This window comes from Pterocles gutturalis, unplaced genomic scaffold (assembly GCF_000699245.1).
Source record: "Pterocles gutturalis isolate BGI_N339 unplaced genomic scaffold, ASM69924v1 scaffold3174, whole genome shotgun sequence".
NCBI lineage: Eukaryota > Metazoa > Chordata > Aves > Pterocliformes > Pteroclidae > Pterocles > Pterocles gutturalis.
The window spans coordinates 11158-24178 of NW_010135478.1; the positions used below are offsets into that span (position 1 = coordinate 11158).

The following is a 13021-nucleotide window of genomic DNA, read 5'->3' on the forward strand; positions in this document are numbered from 1 at the left end:
CGGGTTTGGTGGGGAGTTCTTGTTAGGGTGGGTGGGGACTGGGGGGGGGTTGACTTTTTTTAAAATAAAGAAATAAAAAGTCCATTTCTTGCTTTCTTTTATGTCACTGAAAACCTTTTGTCCTTTCCAGGTAATATCATTGGTTCTGGGATCTTTATCTCACCAAAAGGAGTTTTGGAGCACACCGGCTCGGTGGGACTCGCTCTCGTTATTTGGGTGCTTGGCGGCGGGGTGGCTGCCCTGGGCTCGCTCTGTTATGCCGAACTGGGAGTCACTATCCCCAAATCAGGAGGGGATTACTCCTACGTCACAGAGATTTTTGGTGGGTTAGCTGGGTAAGTACCCTATCTCTATGAAGTAATATAAACATGGTTTCAAATTAAGTATTTTGTGTGGAAAAAACATCTGAACAACTGAAGAGGCAGGGAACATTTGTCAATAAAATGCTTTTGCAAAATCATTCTTTCTGTTCTCATTAGAAATACCAAATCACCCCTACACAGAGCTCCTGGTGCTGCCTTCCAAGGGAAGGCGACAGACGCAGTCACTTCCTTCTCTGACTCAATGGAGTCTGTGACAGGAAAGAATGATGCTGTAAATGATGCTGTATCCAAGCGCCTGCTTTGAATGATCAGCACCTTGTACTGAGGAGCTTCACACGTCAGGGAAGCCAGCCTGGAGCTCCTTACCATAAACCAAAGCTGCTTGCAGCGCTGCTTCACTTACTGCAACTGTACAAAATAACAAATGTTGTAAATACAAAGAGAGGGGAAATGCTAACTCAGGGAATGATTTCTATTTTAAAATACCCCCAATGGAATAGTGTGCCCAATGGAGAAAAGGACAAGTGAGAAGAGGTCATCATTTATATTTGACTGTATATTTTTGTGTGTTCAACAAGAAAAATTAAACCTCATCCTGTGCTCACAGCTCACTAGAGAAGCACTGAAATTTTCTGGACAGCTTGCTCATTTGCAAGTAGAGAGCCTATGCCATGTGTTGGCGGCTTGTGAAAAATAAGCATCATAACTGCAAACTAGAGAAGAACAAAAAAAGATAAGAATGTTCCTTCTCATTTGAGATGGAAAACAATCCCGTAACAGTTGAACTGGCTGCTGAGCTAGAGTAAGTGAGCAGAGACGTTAACGTGAGCAGGCTGTCACCCCATCCCACAGGCTGTCCCCTTGCTTACGCCTGCCTCAGCTCAGTACCGCCCGGGCACACACAGCATCTGAGAACACGCTGGGTGACAGGGTAGTTTTCTGATGCTTGTCAAACTTAAGCCACTGCCTTATACTAGTTTCCATAAAAGTCAGAGGAATTTCTCTTCTGAACACTGTCCCCCTTGGCATAGAAAATGACACTGACATCCCAGCACAAACTGAGGTAACAACAGCATCAGCTTGGTTAACGAAAATCTCAGCTGTCTTCACTGAGGTTTGTTCTCCCACTGGGGGCAGGAGCTGCACAGCAAAGCCCCTGCTCCCCTGGGACGCTGTGTTGGGTGGTCAGCAGCTTCCCCCATCATCTGCTCCTGGGAACAGGGTCTGCAAGCAAGCACCATGAAAAAGGAAAAAGCATAGATCTGCACTAGCAGTCAGAAGTGCTACCCCAGGAATATCCCTGTGAGGGAAGCCAGAACCATCAGAGCTTCACAAAACCAAAATAATTTTGCTTTCTGGGGGAGAAAATTAAAGTAATAAGAAATCAAGTACAACTAAACCTGATTCCTCAGCTCATTCCCTGTATCATGTTCAGAGAACTTGCATGATACCAGAAAGCACCAGGCTATGCAATTGCTGTAACAAACCACATGCCTGCTGATAAATCACTACCTTGATCACTACCCAGCATTTACCTGGGGACAGAGCAACGCTCCCACCTCCCACGGCAGGGAGCTCTGCTGCAGCAGCAGCTCTCTCATTCCCAGGCTTGCAAAGCACAAGCAACATGAAAAAAAAGCACGACCTCGTCACCTGAAGGGAAGCAGTGCTCCCGTTCTTGCTTTGCAAAGAGACTTTACCTTTTCTCCCAAGAAAATAAGTCATGCTCAAAGTATGACAAAGGGGTGCCTTAGGCAGGAAGCCTCCAGGTAGGTTTTGGTGTCCAAAGGGGGGGGCTCAGTCATATTTTCCAGTAAAGCCAGGCTGGGGTGGCACCCTGCTGCACCACTTAAACCTGCAGCCTCAGGGAACTCTCGCAAACACCTTCAGCTTTCTACTTCAGAAGCCCACTGCCCTGCCGATGCTCACAGGTGGGGCTCTGAGCTGAAAGGGGCCCTTCAGGAGCCACACTGAGCCTTCCCTGAGGGGACCAAACGCTCCCTTCTCCAGAAGTTCAACTTTCTCTTCTGATTTAATCCTTCTATAGCAGAGAGTATCAAATGCACGCAGAGCTTTAGTTTATCTGCCAAAGGATTTTCTGAGATTTTCTCCCAGTGGCATATCTGGATGGTGTGGTCTATGAACACAAAGATGTTTATTATAGGACCATGTGCCATACCCCTTCCCCCCACATCCTCCCCATTTATTATGTTTTCCTGCATTAGGTATAAGGAACAAAGAAGCGATGTTTGATCATAACAGCCCTTAAGAGTACTACATGCCCCAGTTTCTGTTCCTGGCAGTATTGATATTTAGTTATGTAAATAAAAATTTTAAAAAATGCTAACACTGCTAGGTGGGATGTTAGGAGGTGAACAGAATAAAAGAGACAGGCATACAGGGCCATCTCCTGACCTAGCAGGAGCTCTGGCAGCAGAGCAGTGCTCTGATCTGAGTCTGGTTACAGCTAAAGCACATTTCAGAGCACGAAATGCCGCTGAAAGCCGCAGCAATGGCAAAGCTCAGCTGGGGATTACCCTGCAGAAGGGACACTCCCAGCAGCTCTGGCCAGGGGAGAAGGAAGAGACCAAGGAGGGCTCCTGTTGCACTGGGCTCTGGTCCAGTACCAGAGAGCAGACATCCTGCTTTCATCTTCATTTAGAAATCATCTTGTTTTAAAATAGCACTTGTGTATGAGCACACTAACTGCAGGGATGCACCGCATCCCATGCCTCTGGAGCTGCCTGCGCACGGCTCATCTGCATGCACGGGGGCATACACATCTGTACCAGTCATGAAAAGAACATTACCCAAAAATAGTAAATAATAGATGTAATATGTATCTTTGCAGAAGAAAATGAATAAATTCAGATCATGAAAACCTCACTAGTGCATTTCTGATAAATACAACTTCTTCTGAATGCTCAGCAATAGCATTGCAGCTAACATAGCTGTTTTCCCAGGAGTGACTGATGACTGGACATACATCCTCACTGAAAATCAATGGTATTGAAATCAGCAGAGAGCTCTGACCCAAAGCTTTGATAAGTGACCCTCCAAACTGCGAGTAAAACATGCTTCAAACATACTTTTATGTTTCCTTTGTTGTTTCTGTTGCACAATCTGAAGTTTTCAAAGGCAAGAATTCTTTCAGCAATGTAGGATAATATTAATAATGTTCAAACTTCTTAAACCAGTTCAGCTTTTCCCATGAGCAGATGATCTGTACTACAGCATCTCTTTCAAATGGTTTTCTTTTGTTAATGACTCACAAGCAGGGTACACTCTAATTTTCTGTTTTCACTGCTTTTACTCTATGATGTTCAGTATCTAAGGTGGGATCCTTTGGGGACTACAGGCACATCCCAAATACATGTTTGGGAACAGATTTCACTGAGTCCTTTAGACTGTATTAGGAATCCAGATCAAACTCTGCTGTTCGTGTCTTTCTGCAGGTGAGGAAATCAGTAAGCAGAGGTGTCTGCAAAAAATCCAGTTTTGATCCAGGGATGGCAGGCACTTCCACACAAATGCCTCACCTTCCCAAAAGCAGTATGTCCACATCCCCCCACAGACTGTCACTTATTCCAGTGTGTTTATAAAATGGGGAAAAATAATCTAATTAGAGACATTATCTAATGCACATTGATGGGAGGATAGCCATTAACCTCAAGAGACTTTGGATCAGACTCAACAACAAAAACCACAGCAGAGGCTACCAGCTACCCGCTATTGACGCTCGCTACGCACAACCACGAGGTGCTCAGAATGCAGGCAAGGAGGTTATTTTACCAGCCCTTTTGCCATCAGCACATGCAGGAGCTCAGACTTCCCACACCAACTCCAATGCTCAGGGGGAGAGAGAAAAAAAAAAAAAAAAAGAAAAAAAAACGGGAGGAGGGAATCACAAGAGGAGCTACATCTTCCTTCTTCTCTACATTCAGCAGTCTTGAGCCCATTTCTAAAGGTGCGATCGCTTCTTAGTTAGAAAGAAGATTTAACTTCCCAGGTTCTTGCAGTGCTGTAAATTACTGAGTAGCTGTGAAAGCTTATCAGAGAGGGGTCAGGTCCCGACACCCCCAGTGCCACCACTTAGCCCTCAAGGCAGTAATTCCTCCACTTTCTATTTGAAGACCCCAGCAAAGTAACTCCAGGTGAGCCACAATGACATCTCCCTGCCTCAGCCTGTACTTTCGGCTTCCAGCGCTGGTTCCGCTCCCTCTGCATGACTGCCCAGGGCAGAGAGCACTCCTCCAGCCCTTTGGCTTGCACCTCCATTTGTCACGTTGTGTGCACCGTGATAGCAAGGACAGCTGAAACTCAGTTATGCCTGCAGGAAATTTCAGCTGTGTCACTTAAATTAATTACAGCTGATCAGGAGCAGTTGTTCTTTGCTAAGGAAATCATACTCTTCACTTTTCCTACACAGTAAATGATAAAAGGTGGTGCTTTAAAAGCAGACTTCCCAGAAGACTCAGCGTGTTGGGTAGGCATACTGGGATTAATTCCCTCCACCAGCCACAGCAAACACCACTTGCCCACAAGCAATTCAATACAAGAACAGCCATCCCCAGCCACCCGGGCCGATGGCTCCAGCCACTGATGGCACCACGAGAGCAAAGCAAGTGCTCAGCAGGGCAGCCCGACCCCCACAGCCAGATGTTCAGGATGTGAACATCATCTGAATCACTAGCATGGATATGTTTTTTTCAGAACCAAGCTTTGTTTAAAACTTACCTGGAAGAAAAAAAAAACAAAACAACAACACACAGAAAACCAAGAGAAAGTGGGCCTACAACTTAGGCAATCTTCCTTCTTATTTCAAAGCCATATCTTATTTGACCTTCCCATTTGAGAGTGCAACTTCATCACCCTCTGCTAAAATTCTGCATTTACTTTAATTGGTGTTATCAGTCCTGCATGTATTTCAATCCAGCATGAAACAAATTCACTGTCAGAAATGTACAGAATTATTCACAGTCCCATTAAACTGTGTTCCGCCCCACCCCAGCTGCAACGCGCTCTATATCACAGCACAGTAGCAAGGGCCAATTTTGCCTGAAATACTGTTTTCAGAGTCATTCACCCCACTGAACACTTCTGAGCACAGTTCTCTGCCTCTCTGTTGGATGCTTACCTCGCCCAGCGAGCAGGGGCTGCAGAGCTGCCCCAGACTGGGCAGCCACCCTCGGCACCCAGTAACATAAAGCAGTTACTGAAGAAAACTACTCTGAACCACAAGGAAAACAGTAAAAAGCAGGGTTTGGGAAAAGAAGTCACACAACAAAATAAAGAGAAAGAAAAAAAAACCCCTGAGTTTAAAAACAACAGTGTCACTGGAGAAGGTAACCAGCTTTTGCATCATGTCAGTTTAGCAAATTGACTCTCTAGTAGTTAATAACAAAAAGGAAGCCTTAGAGTGCCCTATACTTCTCAGAGCAAAGTAAAGGACGGGACTGAGAAACACTCACCACCTCAGCCAAGGAGCACCCGGCGAGCAGCACTCCCTCCCCCCAGGCCAATAGCACCAGGTAGACCCTCCCCAGCACTGCCGGATTTAAGGGGATGGCAGCAGGCAGCATGCTGGGAGGGAGCAGCCTTTAAAAGAGAAACCCATGTAACTGAGAAATTGTACTGTCTTCTCTGGAAATGTCACTTCTGATTCTCATTTGTGCTGGGCATTCGTGCACACATCTGTGCATGTGCATGAATGAATTAATGTGTGTATCTATATTTACATACATCTGTGTGTATGTACATGGCAAGAAAGATTTCACTTTCTGGCAATTAGTACTTCTCATCACAGAAATTATAATGCTTCAAATATTTTAAAACACTAACCAGATACACTGCTGTTCGTATAAAATAAGCATTATTTTCCTTTTCCCAGAGTGAGAAACCAAAATATCTCTCCCTTCACATTTGCAAGTGTGCCTTGTTTGGTGCCACCACCTTCAGCCACAGCTGGTGTCAGGCAGCCAGCCCCGGTGGACCCCGGCTGGGCGATGGCAGAACACTGCAGTACTAAGCTGCCCTGGCTTGGGTCATAGAGCCAGCCTGAGGGATGGCAAGAAACTCTACAGTGGCCGGTGGGGAGCCAGTAACAGCCCCAAGAGTGCAGCTGGCCCGCAGCCGGGGGCCCTGCCAAAACCCTGCAGAGATGCTTTCAATGCAGGGACTGGTGTCTGCTGCAGTAACGCTCCAGCCCAGGAGCAACAGAGATGCTTTCACTTGGACATACAGAGCTAGATTGAAGTGTGCCCACTGGGCCTAATCGTCACTCTTCCATATGACCCTAAACTGTGATTTGCTTTAGGATGTTTAATTTTAAATACAGATTGTGCTGGGAACATGGGAAGAGGAATGAGGAGAGGCACGAGTAGGTGACTGCCAGGTTTGACCAGCACAAAGATGCTTGGTTCCGATGTCTTGGGAGCCGTCCCAAAGCACTGCACAGCCGCGTGTGCATTGCCTCCTCCAGAGCACCCCCAGCGCTGCTTTCTTGTGCTTTTTCTTGACTTTGCAGGTTCCTGCTGCTGTGGAGTGCGGTGCTCATCATGTACCCGACCAGTCTGGCCGTCATTTCACTGACCTTCTCAAACTATGTCCTGCAGCCCGTCTTCCCTAATTGTATCCCCCCCTATAATGCCTCCAGGATCCTCTCCATGGTGTGTTTACGTGAGTATTTGCTTCTCGCACACACACAAAGCTTGCCTCGGTTTTGCAGGGGACCACTTGAGGGGCTGCTCCAGCCAGGCTGGGGTCGTGGCCACAACTCAAAAGGCAAGCGGGGAGGTCCCAGGACAGGCACCATGACCGGTGCGGGATATTCATTCCCTTCCTACTTGCCCGGAGCAAGCACAGCAGGCTGGAGCGGGGCACAAAGGTGCCCAAATCCCTGCGGGTCCCGGGGAAAGTGGCAGCAGGTGATCTTGTGGGATGGGGTAGTGCTGTGCTCCCCGCAGAGCCATGGGTGCTGGCAGGGGTGACTCATGGGCATGGGTCACCCACCAGCATAGGTCACCCACCACCATTTCAGCCCTTCTTAGTCTTTTACATTCACAAATGCGAGTGTGTAGGAAGCACAGCACACCACCGGCTCTGCGGTAGTTACGTATGGGGCCAGCAAAAGCAAATGGGGCTATGGGGACTGAAGGTGTTCACTATTTCTGTGAGGAGGCAGTGATCCCTGCCCATTAAGCACTATGCAGGCACAGTTACTAGAGTGGGGGGAGCCCTGACCAGCAGCCCCCACAGGGGGCAAGCTGCCAGCTGCCAGGGATGCCCTGCGGCTGGTCGTGTCCTAGGGAAAAGCAGTGCTCCCCTCCACTCTCGCCCTGGCCATGCCATAGCTCCCCGCAGGAAGGCGCGTGTCAGTCTGTGGTTCTCAATGCTTCGACTGCGTGTTCGTAAATCAGCACAACTTCATTTCACTGAATTCAGTCTTTTGCTCTCCAGTCCTCCTGACCTGGGTGAACAGCTCCAGTGTTCGATGGGCAACGCGCATCCAGGATATATTTACGGCAGGAAAACTCTTAGCCTTGGCCCTTATCATTATTGTGGGCTTCATACAGATCTTTAAAGGTACTCTGTGAGACGGCTCTAACACGGGTATGGTACTGTTGATAGACTTGGTTTTTCCCACTTACTGCATTGTTTTCTCCTTACAAACCAGCCCAAAGGAGCGCTGGGCTTAGCCAAGCCGCAGGGCTGTGTACTCGGGCAACTGCGGAATGGACGGCACAACAGAGAAATCAGCTGTATCCCCCTTAAACAAGTCCCTTTCCAGCCCACCAGAATGGATGGCACAACAGAGAAATCAGCTGTATCCCCTTAAACAAGTCCCTTTCCAGCCCACCTTGCTGGTTTTGATAGGATAAAGGAGGGGAGCTGAGAATGTTTTGGAGTAGTTACTTAAATTTTTTAATCTGTTGCATGTTCCTTATTTGAAATGCTCTGGGTGAAAACCAAATAAGCAGTGCTGGGCCCAGAGCAGGAAGATGTCTGCTTTATTTTGGGTGCTAGTCCAATTTCCTGCGAAAAGTCACTTAAAAGATTAAAAATAGGCAAAAAAAAAAAAAAAAGTGTTGCTGATTCACCAACTTAATAGAAAGCAGAAAACACAAAAGGTTCACAATGTTTTTGTCATGTATGTGATGAGTCATATAAAGGAAGATGAAATATGACATTTACAGAGAGCAGAAAACTTATTTTCTCAGTGGTAATGTCCCACAATCTTGAAAAATCTTCCATCTCCATAGACATTTTATTTTTCAACATTTCTGCTAAACAACATCAAACTCTTGCAAAAGAAAACTGCATCAAGAACAGGTAGGCTTTAACCCCATCACGGAGCCATCCTCAGACAGTGCAGGTTGACAAAGGATCCCACGAGTCGCAGCGGTGACACGGGCGCCATGGCACAGACGGCAGCGAGGGATGTGCGTGTGTACAGCCCGAGCTGCCTCCCCAGCACCCCATCCCACAGAAAGCACTGCAAGTGCAATGTCAGCCCGTGGTGATGTGAAGAGCATGAAGTCCCAAATCCAATAAGGAATAAAGAATAAAAAGTTTGCCTATTTCCACATGTCTCTGGTTGGTAGGGGTGCCTTAACCTCTTGCTTGCACTCTCTGTGCAGGAAACTACAAGGAGCTGACACCAAGCAACGCATTTAATTTTTGGATGACTCCATCTGTGGGGCATTTAGCGTTAGCATTTCTTCAAGGGTCGTTTGCATTCAGTGGCTGGAACTTCTTGAACTATGTAACAGAAGAACTGGTTGATCCCTGCAGGCAAGTATCCATTTCTACGCCATCCACATTTTTTTGAAGTGCTGAGACATTGGAGCCATCTGGTAATATTATTCATTTAATAAGCTGCAGCAATGTCCTTCAATGTCTATGAGACCGGTGTTTCTAAAGGAGAGAGATATTTTTTGTTTAGAACAGACAATAGACAGGTTAAAGAAACACTGAAATTCAGCATATATTGCACAAGGCATTACCCGAATCAGACCAGCCTCTGGACAAAGCACTCTCTTCATGGCACTATCCAATCATATAGTGCCTCTATAGCAGAAAATGAACCATTGGTGAGATGCCACACAAGTATCTATAGCGAGAATCATTGCTGTTAGAAAAATGTTGAATTATACTGGAAGTCATTTGGCTTTTTTGCCCAAAGGGGATCTTCCACAGACAACTGAAAGAGCAGATCAGAGAGCCATTCGGTGGTGAGGGCAGCGGTCCCTGCCCCATCGCGGCTGCGGGCACCTGCCCACCAGGCAACTTACGTTGGGTTCCTGCTGGTCCTGGGTACAGGAAGGGGCTTGGAAATTATTTTCACAAGCAGGCTGGGAAATCTGGAGGGAAAGTAATTTTTAGTTTAGTAAAATAAAGCTCAAACGTTTCAATATTTCTGAGCTGCTGAAGTGGAATGACAAATGCCAAGAGCAGCTCTTGGAGCATTAGTTATTTCTGGGCATCCAATGCACAAAGCAATTAAACAAGGAGAAATTCAAGTTATTAAACAGGCTGGATGGGAATGAATGAAAGCTGAAGCCTTACGAGCGGCTCTGCACATGCCTTCTCACTAGTGAGTGGTGAAGTGTGTGTCCAGAGATCTTGGCAGGAATAAAAAAAAGTGTAGTAATGTGTTCCCTCAATAAAACACCAACATTTTAATGGACCACCACAATTTCAAAGCTGAATAATGAAAAGTTATGACTTAAATAAGGCAAACAAAACATCACTCGCCAAATAAAAAAAGGAGTGAATGCTCCCCTCTGCAGACGTGGCATTTTGTAGCACTTTTAGCCCACTCCAACCTGCAGTGGGTCAAAGAGGCAATGGAAGCACAGCTCCTGTCCAGAGAAACAGCTGATGAACCCACCCCCCTGGGTGACCTCCCTCGGGGCTGTAGATGGTTGTTGTGGTCTTGCTGTGCATGACTGTGATTTCTTACCTACCCTCCTAATTCTTTTATTAGGAACCTACCTCGTGCCATATTCATATCCATCCCATTGGTGACATTTGTGTATACGTTCACCAACATTGCATATTTCACTGCCATGTCACCCCAAGAGCTCTTGTCCTCCAACGCTGTGGCGGTAGTAAGTAAACCATTCCCTGGATGTCTAAAATACACTTTGATTTCGGTTCTGTGCTTTGCAGTGAATTTCAGTTTCTCTGCCTTCTGTTGCTTTAGACATTTGGTGAAAAGTTACTGGGCTATTTTTCCTGGGTTATGCCAGTCTCAGTGGCCCTATCCACATTTGGAGGAATAAATGGATACCTTTTTACCTCATCAAGGTTAGATGGAGTACAATTTTATGAACGTTATCTAATTTGGGGAGGGGCTGTTTTCATTTCATTTGCTAAAGAAATGCTAGCTAGACATTTTGGATGTTGTAGAGCATGAGGTTGTTGTTGGGCGTGTTGGATACATTCACTTATGAATTGCTCTGTTTTAAATCAGCAAATGTAATATTGAATCACAGAATCACTTGCAAAATAATTCTTACAAGCTACTGAAAGTGTCTGCAGATGTGGAATAACTCACAGTAAGAGCCAAACACAGCTTTAGCATGGACCCAAAGTAATTTTACATCAATAAAGCTCCAGTAGCTACAAGCCTGGAGCTGTTCCCAGTTACAGACTTTTTCATTCCTGTGCTGGAAAAAACTCCTTTCAGGCAAGATGCTTCACGTGCACACCATGCGCGTAGCGGGACCAGAATCCATAAGGTCTATTGTCTTGTAAAGTCTATGTATATTAATTGACCTCTCTGAACTTAATTTAAAAGTTATAAATAAATTTTTGAGGAAATAACCCATCTTAAGTACCTTAAGAAAGTTATGTATCTCAGCACTTCCATGAGTATCATGAGATGCAATAAATTTGAGTGCATACATAACAGGTTACGCGCTTAGAAGTGAAACCTTAAGGCATGTTAAACCCTATCCAAAACCCTTTTGGCACTGGAAATATTATCTATGAAGGGGTTTTTTGCCTTGGCTATGTATGGCAGATCACAGCCTTCACGGTATTCATCCCACCTTGGGTATGGAGGCAATGCTGGTCAGCAGATAGGGACTGGACAGATTTTGGTCTCAGTCCTCAGAACTAATTCAGCATCTCAGAGCAGGTCATTTCACAGATGACATTAGCCATTGAAGGCCTCATACACTGAAGGGGGTGGTTTAAATAACTTACACCAGGCTATGCAGGCAGTCTCTAGTCATCTCCCCAGTTGCAGCCCAGCACCCACTGGCCGCAGCTCCCTCCCACAGCAAGACCAATGCAGGTGGTTGAGATTAGAGATGTTATATGGCTAGATATTGACGAGGCTGTTGTACACCCAGTGGATTCAGTGTTACTGTTCTTATTTCCAGGCTATGTTTCTCCGGTGCCCGAGAAGGCCATTTGCCGAGTCTGCTTGCCATGATCCACGTTGAGCACTGCACGCCCATCCCCGCCCTGCTCGTCTGTGTAAGTTTTACCGTCCCTGCTCTGTTGCCTGTAACCTGCTCAGGCCTGAGGAAGCTCTTGGAAATATTGAATCATGCAGAGGAGAGCTGGAAAAATCCTTGAGAGGCCCTTTTACCCCAGAGAAGGAGAAGTGAGTGGGCCGGGAGTGCCGCTGGTGGGTGCTGGCTGAGCAGCTACAATAGGCCCAGAGAGGAGCAGCCTTCAGCCTCCGAAATAATCCCTCCCATCCCAACCACCCTTGACATCAGGAGGGTTTCCCTTATACCTAATTTGAGCGGCAATTTAAGGCCATTGTCACTTGTCCTTCCCACAGCGAAGACAGAGACTGGCTTTTGAAATGCAGATACTTAATTTAAGAAAAGAGAAGTTCTTTTGACCAATTTTTCCTTCTTTCCACAAAAATCCTCATGATGACTGCTGATCCCACTCGGGCAGGGCTGGTTTAGATTCCACCATCAAAGCCAGAGACACGGCAGATGCCAGGGAGAGGACAAAGTGCTCCTAAAGTTAGTTATGCTCAATGAGCAATACAGCTGGTGAGGGGTGGTCCAGCAGGGCTCTGAGGGTCGGGGGTATTTCTCTTCTCCAGGCCTGTAAAAAAAAAAAAAAAAAAAGTAAGTAGGGACAATGATTAGAGTAGCCCTGAATAATGCATCTGCGGAACGGTGTGTCAGGCAGACAAGAGGTCACCTGCAAAGATCAGAAACCAAGTGATAAGGGCCAAGTGTTGGGAGGGGCTGGGGCTGGCCAGGTTGCCAGTGTGCTCCCGCAGGAAGATTTCTCTCACTTTTTATACAGCGCAAATTTCCACAATACTAATGACTTACAGAAATTATTTGAAACAAAGAGCTTCATACACTTTTACATAGTGAAGCTAGAATATGTGAATATGTGGGTTGTACTGTGTAGAAGACATCGAAGAGGAAAATGACACCCAGTGCTGCCATGCCGAGCTGCGCAGCCCAAGCAAGGGAATTCCCCGAAGGGCATTTGCTTGGGACCTCAGCTGCACCAAACCCAACTGCAGATTTACCACCGATTTCAAAACAGCGAGGGTCTGACCCCAGATGCACTAGGAAGGAGCACATTTAAGTGTCTGCTGGCTCTAACAGCAATTCTGGCACAATACACCCAGACCAAGTTCACCAAATAAGTCTCCTGCACATTCCGCTTTTATGACAGAATACACATCTAGATGAAGCTTTACG

At 46.3% G+C, this 13021-nt stretch overlaps 1 protein-coding gene across 1 annotated transcript in view; it reads left to right on the plus strand.

Moving 5' to 3' along the window:
• Positions 1-130: 130 nt before the first annotated feature.
• Positions 131-13021, plus strand: part of SLC7A10 (solute carrier family 7 (neutral amino acid transporter light chain, asc system), member 10) — a gene marked incomplete at its 5' end in the record, with an annotated part of 16704 nt that continues 3813 nt past the window's right edge. Inside the window, 7 exons of the mRNA XM_010081889.1 lie at positions 131-335; positions 6850-7001; positions 7782-7907; positions 8963-9116; positions 10312-10435; positions 10531-10634; positions 11717-11813. Of these exons, the coding sequence (XP_010080191.1) occupies positions 131-335; positions 6850-7001; positions 7782-7907; positions 8963-9116; positions 10312-10435; positions 10531-10634; positions 11717-11813 (962 nt within the window). The remainder of the gene's footprint in view (positions 336-6849; positions 7002-7781; positions 7908-8962; positions 9117-10311; positions 10436-10530; positions 10635-11716; positions 11814-13021) is intronic.